Source organism: Nicotiana sylvestris, chromosome 1 (genome assembly GCF_000393655.2).
Source record: "Nicotiana sylvestris chromosome 1, ASM39365v2, whole genome shotgun sequence".
Lineage (NCBI taxonomy): Eukaryota > Viridiplantae > Streptophyta > Magnoliopsida > Solanales > Solanaceae > Nicotiana > Nicotiana sylvestris.
In genome coordinates this window covers 85,554,858-85,569,598 of record NC_091057.1, presented here as the reverse complement: position 1 = coordinate 85,569,598, position 14,741 = coordinate 85,554,858, and the positions used below count along the sequence as shown (strand labels likewise).

Here is a 14,741-nt window from a genome sequence, read left to right as displayed (position 1 = left end):
ACTAGCTTGCCTCATTTGAGACATGTACATCAATCACAATCTTCATTCTCACTTTTCAGAATTCAATATCAGAACAATACCACCATGTGTGTGTCATGGCGTCTGATCATGGCCCGATCAGCTAGGCCGCCAGACCAAGACGTTGTTCCTTTCTCATTAATTATCTAATTTCAATCTTTATTCTACATATATCAATTCATAGGCACTTAGGGCCACAATTATCACATCATTTCCACTTTCAATGTTAACCTTGCAATTTAGGATCATAAGCACATACAAAAGCAATTCAAGTTGTAAGAATAGGTAAGATTTCACATAGTTAGCATGACAATCTCAGTTTTAATCTTGACGTGAAGTTTAGGCATTTCAACACATGGTTCATATTCTTCGCACATCTTTAAATATCTAGAATAGTACATTGCACACATTGAGGCACACCTTTCATGTATTTATATATAATTTCAAAACCAATTCATATGAAATAACAATCAACACATCGATCAAATTTTAGTCAATACATCAATCGAATTTTAGTCTTACCATATTTGCATAGACACTAACGAAGCTTAATTTCTAAGAAGAGGGTTTTTAGCCATTCATACCTCGATAGAGTTTTCCTTAAATTCTTACGAAATTCCGAAAATCCTAGCAACTTCGATCTATTTTATGAGAATTACAAATTGAACCAAGAATTAGAGACATGATTAAGATTCTAGCTCATTTGAGTATATTATCAAGCACTAAGTGTGCATTGTGATTTTAGGACCCTTTTGTGAGAGATTTTTATCATCTTACACCCCAATTGCTATCTTTTTAGCTCACAATCTCCCCATACCCCATTATCACTCATGCATGCAACATAATCAACCCTTATACCCATGAACCCACTTGTTAATCACTTATTTTAATAGAAATTTCGAAATCATAGATTAGGGCACAAGTTCTTACCTCTTAGGATGTAGGCCTAGCAAATTTTACTTGTAAGTCTTCAAAAATTTGGGCAAGGATTGTAGTGACTTGGTGAGAGCTAATTTCTCCCTCTAGAACTCCCTCTCTCACTCTATTTGTAGTAAAATAGCTTAAAAAGAGTCTATGGGGTGTTTTTAATTGGATGGGGTCGGGTTTTAAAAGTTAAAAAATAGGACCCCAACACAATCTGCGATCGCATAATGGACATGCAGCCCGCAAAAGGGACCGCAAAATGGCCCCCAAAACCTGAACAAACTGCCCGGGTATGCGACAAGAATGCGGTCCACATACATGTTCTGTAGTAGCATAACGTACCGCACAACTGCCTCTCACAAAATTCCAAGGAGATTATGCGATGACTATGTGTCCCGCATATTGATTATGCGATCGCATAATTGACCGCATAGTTGACCTCAAAATTAACATCAAACTGCCGCGCTCTGCGGCGACTATGTGGTCCACACAGCTATTATGCTACCGCATAATAGACCGCAGAAATGCACTTTTCTGAAAAATACTATTCCTAAACTTTTTAATACACAGATCAATCCAAAGGGTCGGAACCACAGCGAGCTTGCTAACACATGTTCCTAACTTGGCACTACGAGATCTCGGGTTTTTGAGCAAAACTTTTCATGGGGCCTTACATCCTCCCCCACTTAAGATCATTCGTCCTCGAATGAGGATCAAGGTTCACTCATTAGCTATCCTTATGCAACTTCAGATTTTTCACATCATGAAACATATAAAATCCCCAACAACATATACACAATCTATAGACATGACATAACTTGTAGCGACACCAACCATGGCCGCATAGGCAACATACAACCAAAACAGAATAGTTTTACATAGACCAAACCAAAGGATACAGAGTTCATAGGAACCAAATTCATAAAAGCTATTACATGTCTATACAAATAAATGTGGTTACTTCCTTTTCATTTCTCCCTCCGCTTCCCAAATGGCTTCCTCCACCAGCTGGTTCCTCCATAAAACTTTTATGGAGGCAATTTCCTGATTTCTCAATTTCCGGACTTGCTTGTCAAGAATGGCAACTGGAACTTCGTCATATGACAGTTCTTCATTAACCTCAATAGTTTCAACCGGAACAATAGTGGATGGATCTCCCACTACCTTCTTCAACATAGACACATGGAAGACTGGGTGTATCAATGACATCTCGGGTGGCAGCTCGAGCTTGTACGCAACCTGACCAATCTTCTGAATGATTCTGTATGGTCCGACATACCTTGGAATAAATTTTCCTTTCTTTCCAAACCGTATGATACCCTTCATGGGGGAAACCTTCAAAAATATCCAATCATCTTTTTTGAACTCTAAATCTCTGTGACGAATGTCCGAATAGGACTTTTGGCGACTCTGAGTAGTTTTCAACCTTTCCTTGATAATCTTGACTTTCTCCATATCCTGATGCACAAGGTCCGACCCTATCAATTCAGCTTCTCCAACTTCGAACCACCTAATGGGAGATCTACTCCTACCATACAATGCTTCAAATAGTGCTATCTGGATACTAGCATGGAAGCTGTTGTTGTAAGAAAACGCTATGAATGGCAAATGATCATCCTAGCTACCTTTGAAATCAAGAACACAAGCACGCAACATGTCCTTAAGCGTCTAAATAGTCCACTCTACTTGCCCGTCGGTTTGAGGACGAAATGTTGTACTAAGATTTACCTGCATACCCAAACCTTGCTAAAATTTCTTCCAAAACATGGCCGTGAACTGAGCCCCTCGATCTGAAATAATTGAAACTGAAGTTCCATGAAATTTGACTATTTCTTTGATATACAACTGAGCATCTTGTTCCGATGTGTCGGTAGATTTGACTGGCAAGAAGTGCGCTGATTTTGTGAGTCGATCCACAATCACCCAAATTGAGTTGAACTTGTGTGGAGAGAGCGGTAATCCCACCACAAAATCCATGTTGATCATTTCCCATTTCCACATTGAAATTTCTATGTTTTGAGCCAATCCACCGGGTCTTTGATGTTTGGATTTCACTTGCTGACAGTTCGGACATCTAGCCACAAAGTCCGCTACATCCCTTTTCATGTTGTTCCACCAATAAACTTCCTTAAGATCATGATACCTTTTTGTAGAACCTGGGTGAACAGAATACCTGGAAGTGTGAGCTTCTACCATGATCCTTTCTCGAAGACCGTCAATATCCGGAACGCATAGGCGACCTTGGTACCGTAGGGTACCATCTTCCGTGCCAAAAGAAAAAGATGTGTTCTTGTATTTATGAACCCCCTACTTCAGCTGTGCCAATAATGGATCGTTGAATTGCTTCTCTTTTACCTCCGCCACAAGCGATGACTCAACCCTATTCTGCACAATTACTCCTCCTTCATTAGAGTCCGCAAGGTGAACTCCAAAACTAGCCAACTGGTGAACCTCCTGGAACAACGGCCTTCGATATGCCTTCAAATGAGCCAAACTTCCCATAGATTTCCGTCTAAGAGCATCCGCCATAACATTGGTCTTTCCCGAGTGGTAGAGAATATCGATATCATAGTCCTTGAGTAACTCTAGCCATCTTCTTTGTCTCAGATTCAACTCCTTTTGTTTGAAAATATATTGAAGTCTCTTGTGGTCCATAAATACATCCACATGGACCCCATACAAATAATGTCGCCAAATATTTAGTGCAAACACCACTGCTGCAAGCTCTAAGTCATGTGTTGGATAGTTCATTTCATGGTTCTTGAGTTGCCTAGAAGTGTAGTCTATGACCTTGCCGTGTTGCATTAGCACACTCCCAAACCTGATCCTTGAAGCATCATAATACACCACAAACCCTCTGTACCCTCTGGCAGGGTTAATACTGGTGCTGTAGTGAATCTTGATTTCTATTCCTGGAAACTCCTTTCACAATCATCGGACCACTAGAACTTAGCTATTTTCTGCGTCAATTTAGTCAATGGAAAGGCAAGAGTAAAAAATCCCTCCACAAATATTCTGTAGTACCCGGCCAACCCCAAGAAACTACGAATCTCTGTTCGAGTGGTAGGTCTAGGACAATTCTTCACTGCTGCAATCTTTTGAAGATCAACCATAATTCCTTCCCTGGAGACGACATGACTGAAGAACGCGACAGATCCAAGTCAAAATTCACATTTTGAAAATTTTGCACACAATTGGTGCTGCTGAAGAGTCTGCAGAACTGCCCTGAGATGGTCGGCATGATCCTCCCGATTTCGGGAATACACAAGAATATTGTCAATGAAAACTATCACAAAGGAGTCTATAAAAGGCTTGAAGACTAGATTTATATATCCATGAAAGCTGCCAGGGCATTTATTAGCCCAAAAGACATTACTAGAAATTCAAAGTGCCCATACTGAGTCCTGAAAGCTATTTTTGGAATATCCTGCTCCCTTATCTTCAATTGATGATACCCGGATCACAAGTCAATTTTTGAGAAACATGTAGCACCTTCCAATTGATCAAACAAATCATCTATTCTTGGTAGAGGGTATTTATTTTTGATTATGACTTTGTTAGGTTGCCGGTAGTCAATACACATCCATAGCAACCCATATTTCTTCCTTACAAACAAAATCGATACGCCCTATGGTGACATACTCGGTCAGATGAAGCCTTTCTCTAGCAAATCCTTAAATTGTTCCTTTAGCTCTTTCATTTCTGTCGGCTCCATTCTGTAAGGTGGAATTAATATAGGTTGCGTGCCTGGCATCACGTCGATCCCAAAATCAGTCTCGTTGTCTGGTGGGATCCCAGGTAGCTCATCTAGAAAGACATTCAGAAATTCATTCACAACTGGTACAGACTCAAGGCTAGGTGCCTTGGCATCGGTGTCCGTAACCCGAACTAAATGATAGATACACCCTTTCTTGATCATCTTTGCGGCCTTAAGGTAAGAAATAAACCAACCTTTAGGAACTACATTATCTCCCTTCCATTCAACAATGGGCTCATTAGGAAACTCAAGCCTCATAGTTCTAGTCTGACAACCAAGTTTTGCAAAAGATGAATAAAGCCAATCCATTCTCATTATTACATCAAAATCGACCATCCCCAATTTAATAAGATCAGCCATGGTATCCCTACCACGCACCGTAACAACACAACCTCTATAAACTCGAGCAGCCGTAATAGAATCACCAACCAGAGTAGACACCGAAAATGGCTTATGAAGCTGATCCGATTCTATCCCAAATCCCATAGCAACAAAAGGGGTAACATAGGACAAGGTGGAACCGGGGTCAATAAGTGCATACACATCATGAGATTGGACAGTCAGAATACCTGTAACAACATCTGGAGAAGCCTCTGTGGTCTGGAAACCACTCATAGCATAAAACTGGCTGGGTCCTCCCAAACTTTGTACACCACCCCTAGCTACACCACGCTCTGTAGGTGCTGGGGTACCTCGAGCTAGAGAGGGGGATGAAGATATAGCAGCTACGGGGTTGACTGGTTGTGTTGTGCCCCTACCCACTCCCTGGGGGGATACAGGACAATGCCTCTGAATATGACCCCTCATCCCATATCCATAGCATACGGGTAAGTCAAAGTAGCAAATTCGTGAGTGCATCTTCCCGCACCTGGGGCATGGGGACCTCTGTTGCTGTTGGGATCTCTCTCCTGACCGACCCCACTGGTGGGATCTTCTGTTGCCCTGACCGGGCCTGAAATGACTCCATTATTGTTGCTGGCTGGGCCCTAATGGAGGTGCACTGGCTGAAGACTGTGCAACAGGCTGAGACGGCCCTGATGATCCTCCCCTGAAAGATGATCTTCCCCCACCTAGGGACTCTCCCATGTTGCCCGTAGACCGGGCCTTGCTGTTACCCTCTCTCTCCATTCTGTTCTTCAGTTTATGATTCTTTGTGGCCTGAGCAAATGCCACCATCTTCCCATAATTCATGTTAGATTTCAAGGCAGCTATAAACGCCTCATTAATAGTCAAATGATTAAGGCCTTGAATAAACCAGTGCACTCTGGCCTCCATTGTGGGAAACATGTGAATAATATACTTGGACAGGCGCACAAACTCCATGTTGAAGCAACCGCCCTTTACAAAGTGGCAAGGATCCCTTTTATATAGAAAGGGAATCCCATCGTAGTAAACCGAGCATTAATTACAAAGGTACGGAGATGTGACAACTAGATGACACCCTAATTCGGGTCTTAGAGTATCCTTTTAAGCTCTGTCAGTCCTAGCCACGTGCCTTGGGAACTCCCCATTTCTATCGTGGACGTTGTTAACATTATCCTAAGGTTGGGTGTTGATGAACCTCAAGCGAGGAGACTCGATCATAACCTTGTAGCCTCTAGACTTTGAGATGGTCTTCCGAGGTGCTTTGATAACGAGAAATTGGACCCTCCGATATCTCCTTATACAAAGGTTTTGCATGATGATGCCAGATAGGTGACTATTGGTGATGATGGGGTATTGAGTATACAGGGCCGGATATGTGTGCCTAATGTGGATGGACTACGGGAGTTGATTCTTGAGGACACCCATAGTTTACGGTATTCCAACTATCCGGGTGTTGTGAAGATGTATTAGGATTTGAGACAACATTATTGGTGAAGGAGAATGAAGAAAAATATAGTTGGATTTGTAGCTAGGTGTCTCAATTATCAGCAGGTTAAATATGAGCATCAAAGATCGGGTGACTTGCTTCAGCAGATAGAGATTCCAGAGTGGAAGTGGGAGTGGATCACCATGGATTTAGTAGTTGGACTCCCACAGATTTTGAGAAAGTTCGATTCTATCTGGGTGATTATGGATCGGCTGACCAAGTCCGCGCACTTCATTCCTGTGTGTACTACCTATTCTTCAGAGCGGTTGGATGAGATTTACATCAAAGAGATTGTTCACCTTCATGGAGTGCCAGTTTCCATCATTTCAGAATGAGGCACACAGTTTGCGTCGCGGTTTTGGAAAGCCGTGCAACGAGAGTTGGGTGCTCAGGTGGAGTTGAGCACAATATTTCATCCTCAGATGGACGGGCAGTCTGAGCGTACTATTCAGATTTTGGAGGACATGCTATGTACTTGTGTCATTGATTTGGGGGTTCATGGGACCAGTTTCTACCACTCGCGGAGCTTGCTTACAACAACAGTTATTGATCGAGTATTCGGATGGCTCCATATGAGGCTTTATATGGGTGACGGTGTAGATCTCTAGTAGGTTGGTTTGAGCTGGGCAAGGCTAGGCTTTCGGATACAGACTTGGTACAGGATGCTTTGGACAAGGTGAAAGTGATTCAAGAGCGGCTTCGTACAGAGCAATCGAGAAAAAAGAGTTACGCTGACAGAAAGGTTCGGGATGTGTCTTATATGGTTAGGGAGAAGGTTCTACTGAAGGTTTCACCTATGAAGGGTGTTATGAGATTTGGCAAGAAGGGCAAGTTGAGCCCTCGGTTCATTGGGCATTTTGAGGTGCTTCAGAGGATTGGGGAGGTGGCTTATTAACTTGCCTTGCCACCTAGCTTTTCGGGTGTGCATCCGGTATTTCATGTTTCTATGCTCTGGAAGTATATCGGTGATCTGTCTCATGTTTTAGATTTCAGCACAGTTTTGTTAGATGGTGCTTTGACTTATGATGTGGAGCTAGTGGCTATTTTGGAGCGGTAGGTCCGAAAGCTGAGATCAACGGATATAGCTTCAATGAAAGTGCAGTGGAGAGGCCGGCCCATGGAGGAGGCTTCTTGGGAGACCGAGAGGGAGAAGTATAGCAGATATCCATAGCTATTTGAGGCTTCAGGAATATTTCTAGACTCGTTCGAGGACGAACATTTGTTTAAGAGGGGGAGGATATAATGACTCGGCCGGTCGTTTCGTGAGTTATAGTCCCGTTTCCCCCATTTCTGCTTCCTTTTGTGATCTTCAGCTATATTTTATCGTATCGTGTTGGTTGGTTTGGGTTCGGAGTGGTTTTAGAGTGGAATGAGACACTTAGTCTTCTATTTAGAAGCTTAAGTTGGAAAAGTCAACTGGATGTTGACTTATGAGTAAACAATCTCGAATTTGGATTTTTATAGTTCAGTTAGCTCCATTAGGTGATTTTGGACTTAGGAACGCATCTGGAATGTAATTTGGAGGCCCGTGGTAGAATTATGCTTGGATTAGCAAAAGTTTGAAATTTTGCGATTTTTGTTGGCAGTGGAAAATTTGATATTAGGGTTGGAATAGAATTACGGAAGTTGGATTAGGTTTGTAGTGTCATTTGTGACGTGTGTGCAAAATTTGGGGTCATTCGGATGTGATTTGATAGGTTTCGGCGTCGTTTGTGAAATTAAAAGTTTAGAAGTTCTTAGGCTTGAACCGAGGGTAATTTTGTGTTTTGATGTTGTTTTGAGTAATTCAAAGGTTTGACTAAGTTTGAATGATGTTATGGGATGTGTTGGTATGTTTGATTGTGGTCCCGAAGGCCTCAAGTGAGTTTCGAATGGTTAACGGATCATTTCTTGGCTTTAGAAGTAGGCAGATTTTTTGTTATTTTGTTGCAGAGTTTTTCTTCATCGCGTTCGCGAGGAGGCTACCGCATTCGCAAAGGGTTAAGGTGAGTTAAGGAAGTTTTGCTCTTCATGTTCGCGAAGAAGGGGACGTGTTCACGAAGGTTCAGGGGTGGAGTGCATTCTGAACGCGAGAGGAGTATAGCGTTCGCGAAGAAGAGAAGAGCCAGCTGGGGACCCCAGGTCCATTGTTCTACGCGTTCGCGATGTTGTGGTCGTGTTCGCGAAGGTTGAGCTAGTAAGGCATCACGTTCACGAGGAGCGTGTCGCGTTCGTAAAGAATAAAGTGAGGAGGCAGTGGAGTTGTTCTACGCGAACACGAGAGAGAGGTCGCATTCACGAAGAGTAAAATCTGGGCAGACAGTGTTATATTCAAAATCGAGGGTTTGAGCCCATTTTTCATATTTTGAGATAGACCACGGATTTGGGCGATTTTTGAAGGCATTTTTCATGGAGTTGATTGGGTTAAGTGTTCTTCACTTGATTTTGGTTAAATTCCATGATTGTATCTTGATTTCTATCATCTAAATTGAGAATTGGGGTGAAATTTTGGGGGGAAAATGGAAGAGTTCTTGAGGAAGTAATTTGGGCAATTGAAGGACCAAATGAGGTCAGTTTTTGATGAAATTAGTATGGGTAGACTCGTGAGTGAATAGAATTTCAAGTTTTATAATTTTTTGTCAAATTTTGAGACATGGGCCCGGGGGCCGGGATTGAGTCAATTTTGGGTTCTTGGTCTAATTTGGTAGTTGTTCTTGTGAAAATCATTCCTTTAGCATATATTGATGGTATTGTACTGATTGTGAATAGATTCGGAGCATTTGGAGACCGAGTCGAGGAGCAAGAGCATCACAGAGTAGAGATTTGATCGGTTTGAGGTAAGTAACGATTGTAAATCTAGTCCTGAGGGTATGAAACCCCGAATTTTGTGTCGTGTGACTATTTTGAGATGACGCACATGCTAGGTGACGGGCATGCACCATTGGGGATTATGACTTGGTTCATCCCGTATCTACTGTAAAGTTGAATATTTTGTTGAAACTACATGCTTCTCACTTGTTTTAGAAAGAATTTCCGTAAATCAGGTTGGACGCATGTTTAGGCCTTATTCCAATGTTGTTTGGACCTTAGAGGTCTTTTCTTGCTATCCTCTCATTATTTTCGATTGAAAATCTATACTCAGTCATGTTTATACTTATTGATTTCATAACTCAGTCTCTATTACTCTACTTTTGATGCATCATATAAATGTTGCTTGGGTTGAAAACTTTGTTAATCTGAGAGCCCGAGAGGCTGGAGAGATTTATGACTAAGTGAGGCTGAGGTCCTGATATGTGAGGATTTATGGGATCGGGCTGCATGCCGCAACATGTTTTACTAATTCATGACTGAGTGAGGCTGAGGGCTTGATTGATTTATGCTATTATTGGCTTGTTATAGCGCTTGGGCTGAAGGAGCCCCTTTGGAGTCTGTACACCCCCAGTGAGTGCAGGCACCTACTGAGTGCGAGTGTTGAGTGTCGAGTGCTGAGTGATTGGGAGGCATGAGTGATGGTGAGGTTTGCTCGAGGGAATGTATAAGAGCGATGGTGAGGTTTGCCCGAGGGGCTGTATATGAGTGATGTTTTCCCGCTGGGTTGTTTATGATTTCATCAATTTCGCTCACTTTTGCATTGAGCCTTTGTTTGAAAACTGTTGAAAGATATTTTAAAAAGATTTTATTTGAACTGGATTTAAAGAAGCTGATTTTATTCAAACTATGGTTTTAAAAACGTGTCGTACTTTACTGAATTTCTGTGATATGAACTTTATTTGCATTACTTCTCGTCACTACTTCTCAACCTTTATTTATTATTGTTACTTACTGAGTTGGTGCACTCACATTTCTCCGTGCACCTTGTGTGCAGATCCAGGCGTATCTGGATATGGTAGCGGTTGTTGACTATTCCAGTTGCAGATTTTCTCGGAGATAGCAAGGTAGTTGCTTGGTGATCACAGCCCTGCTCTTCTCCCTCTCATCTTCCTTTAGTTGTATTTAGTTATTTTCCAGACTATGTTAGTCTCGATATTGTAAGACAAATTTTAGTAGATGCGCATGACTAGTGACACCCCGATTTCGGGATTTCATTTTTTGCACTTTTGTTTTGATTTGAACTCCTTATGAAGGTTTTATATTAAATAGCTTTGGAATTATCTTGAAAATGAAAATATCATTTTGTTTTGGTAATGTGTCGGCTTACCTAGTACCACGTTAGGCGCCATCACAACAGGGTTAGTTTTGGGTCGTGACAAATATAGACTTATGTTTGACGCCCATGAGTCTCAGTCTAAATTTCTCAGCATTTCATAAAAAGTTGAAGCCTCAGTTATGAAAATCAGTTTATTATGAATACATGTCTCAGTCTAGTCCTATTCAGCATTTTAGTATCACGTATCTCGGTATTATTCAGTATTTCAACATCATGTATTGTTGTATGATTCTCAGTTCCTGATTTTAAATTCCTGAGTGTTGAACACCTGTATTTGGGCTTGAGGCCATAGATATGTATACGTATACATGGTCCCGAGGCTGCAGTTTTTGCACATATATATTGGCCATGAGACCTCTGTTTATTTATTCAGCTAAACAGGTAGTTCATCATTTAGAAGAAGGAGTACTCATATATTTACTTCCCTGTTCAGTTCAGTTAACAACTATCAGTTATTAGTTATCAGTTCAGTTATCAATTATTAGTTACCAATTCAATTTCAGTATTTATAGTTATTTCTTTCAGTTACTTTACATACTACTGCAATTCAAATATATTGAAGTCCCTTTCGCCCAGGGTCTGCATATCATGATGTAGGTAAAGATTTACAGGTTGAAGATTCGGAAAGCTTGGATTCTCGTACCAGCTATTTGGTGAGCCCCAATTCTTTTGGGGCATTATCATTACTTTATAGTCTTTCAGTATTTTCATACAATCAATATTTTCAGTACTTCATTAGAGGCTTCATAGACTAGAGTAACAGTTAGAGATAGCCGCAGGCTTTTCATGTTAAGCAATGTTGACCACATATATGTTTAAGACTTGTATTAGTATTTTTGCACTTTGATTTATATCATTCAAACTTTCAGTATATAATTATGTGTTAGTTTTTCTTTCGAATTCAGTATGTTATGATATCATATGTTGATTTATCACAATAAGAAGGGTTTCAATTTTTCAAACGAAAATTTGAAGACCTATTGATTCTAACAACTGATTGTAAAGTTAATCATTAGGGCCTTTCAATTCATAGATGTAGATCTTGGACCTATGAATGAGTATATTTCCGAAACTCACACAGAAAAAAGGAAGCGAGTTAGACAAAAAGAAAAGCAACTCGGACAAAAAAAAAAGACGAAGTGGCTTAGACATATATTTTTTGTTGATAACCCCAGACCAATCAATCGAATATTGATTAATAGTAATAGATCGAACACTACTTGAAAAGCTAGTCGGTTCGCTCGGTCACATGTAGTCAGGCACTGAGCGCCATGTTACGTCTAGGCCAAGGTTCGGGGCGTGACATAATCACCTGACTCTAGAGGGACAGATTAATATCCAAGCATTATTGTAGCGTGCAATCCGGTCCGATCATAATATCGTTGTGGTATGCAATATGATCCAATCATAATACCACAAGTAATCAATAACCAATATCTGCTCACAATATCCTGTGTGTCAATATCCTTAAATTTTTTTAATATCCACTCTCCAATTCATGCACGCATCTGAAATGATATAATAAAGACGCACCAGAACATAATAATAAAATGTGAAAGAATATTTATATGAATAATATATGTTTATGGATAATCGTGTATTTTACTTTTTATAACAGTTCAATATGATTATTTAACATTCTTAAGTCTAATCATGATATCAACAAGAACAAAGTAAGCCAATAGCCATTAAATCATAAATCAAGTAAGGTATTTTTATGACTATGACTAAATTAGGAAGCTCAACACGATGAAGGAATTCTGTCATGTCTAAATAAAACATTTATAACCCTAGCATGATGTCAAGTCATGATTAAGTTTCATCACTTAATCATAAATCAACGAAACATGGATAAATATTCACATAGTCCAAATAAGGCAATTCATAAGCCTAACTCTATCCAGGTAATTTTATAACCTAGTTACGCATACACACTCGTCACCTCGCATATACGTGGTGCCTAAATCAAGTAACAAGTAGCAAATAAATCACCTCCAGTGAACACCTTCAACCTTCCTAAATTGTTTTTTTTTCAGATCCACCTACAAATGAATCAAATATAGTCAAATATTACTTAATTGATTCAATACAGGCCTTAGAAATTTATTTCATATAAAAAAAATTAATTTTTAACCCAAATAAAAAATTCAACCTTGAGCCCCAGGCCCGAAATCTGAAATCGATCATAGATATAGATCACATAACCACGCGATTACAAATATATCATTAGATTTCAAATTCAAGTCCACCCTCAAATCTCCAAAATTCAGCCTCTTAAATTGCAGACAAAGATTTCAAAATTTTCTTTAAAATTCCATATGTTTGATGTAGAAGTTCATGGAAAATCGAGATATATGATTAAATCTAGGTAGAAATCACTTATCCTCAAAGTAGAAATAAAATATCTCTTAAAAAATTTCGCCTCTTATGCCCTCCAAGTCAAAAATAGAGAAATAAATCTCTTCTTGAAAGTCTGGACTTAAACTAACCCTGACATAAAATCCTTCAACGCATTTGCAGCCTTCAACCCTTCGCGAACGCGAAACACAAATTTCCACTGTCAACTTAGACCTTCTTCACAAATGTGACATATCCCTCATGAACACAAAGTGAGCTGGTCAGCAACCTTCGTGAACGCGATGCACCTATCACAACCATGAAGGCCAAACCTCCATACCGCCAAGAGCCCTACGTGAATGTGGTGCACCTCCCGCAATGGCGAATCACAAAGGCTACTAAGTCCAAAATATTCTTTGCGATTGCGACACACCTCCCCCAATCGTGATGTAAAGACACCAGAAAACCAGCAACTGAAGCCAACACTATATGGTCCGAAATCACCCAAAAACTCACCCGGGTCCACCGGATCACATCCAATCATATCATGAGGTCTGAAAACCTTATCTAAACTTATTCAAAGACCCAAACATACCACAATTAACATCAAAACTAAGAATCAAAGATCAAAATCTATTCCTTAACTTTCAAACTTTTCAACTTCGCCAAACGCGTTCGAATCACGCTTAGACATTCTAGGTTGCGGCCAAACATTGAACACAAGTTCATATAAATAAATAGGACCTATCCAAGGTATCAAAACCATAATCGTAATCCAATAACACCAAAATCAACTTCTGGTCAAACCTATAAACTCTCCAACGCTTCAAATTGCCAACTTTTGACAAATAGATCCAAAACCTTCTAGAAACCTCCAAATCCAAATTTGAACATACGTCCAAGTTCAAAATTTTCATACGAACCTACTGGAACCACCAAATCACCAATCCGAGATTGTCTACTCAAAAGTCAAAAATTTGTAAACTCTTCAAACTTAAAGCTTCCAAATTAAGAATTACTCTTCCAAACTACTCCCGAACCTTTCGAATATCAAAACCAACTATACTCAAAAGTCATAATGCATCTGTAACGACTCGACCAATTGTATGTATATTCCAAATCGATTTTTTATTTGTTGTTTTCTATATTCTTGTTTTTTATTTTGTGATTTGTAGGGATTTGGCTTGGTTTCAAAACAGTTTGGCAATAAATTTGAATGCTTAGTTCTATGGTTGGAACCTTAAGTTCTAAAAGTTAACCAATGTTTTACTTTTATGTAAACGACCTTGGATTGGCGATTTGATAGTTCTAATAAGTTTGCACAATGATTTTGGACTTAGGTGTATGTTTGAATTTGATTTGGAGGTTCCTAGGATGTTTTGGATCTATTTACTGAAAGTTGGCAATTTGAAGGTTTGGAGAGTTCATAAGTTTGATCAAGAGTTGAATTTGATGATATCAGATAGAACTTAAAATAGGGTCATTTTGTCATTTGGAACTTGTGTGCAAAGCTTGCATATTATTCAGATTGGTTAGGCTTGAATCAGACACTTGGTTGGAAGTTTAGAAGTTCTTGAACTTAAAAAAAGTTCAGCTTGTGTTTTGATATTTGAATCATTGATGGGATATTATCGTATGTGTTTTAAGGCTTTGGATAGGTTCAAGTA

General features: G+C 39.9%; 1 protein-coding gene across 1 annotated transcript; it reads right to left on the bottom strand.

Moving 5' to 3' along the window:
* Nucleotides 1-4,588: 4,588 nt before the first annotated feature.
* Nucleotides 4,589-5,506, bottom strand: LOC138872064 (uncharacterized). Its single transcript, XM_070150025.1, has one exon. It carries the CDS (start codon nt 5,504-5,506, stop codon nt 4,589-4,591), a length of 918 nt encoding a protein of 305 aa, XP_070006126.1.
* Between the last annotated feature and the right edge of the window lie 9,235 nt (nt 5,507-14,741).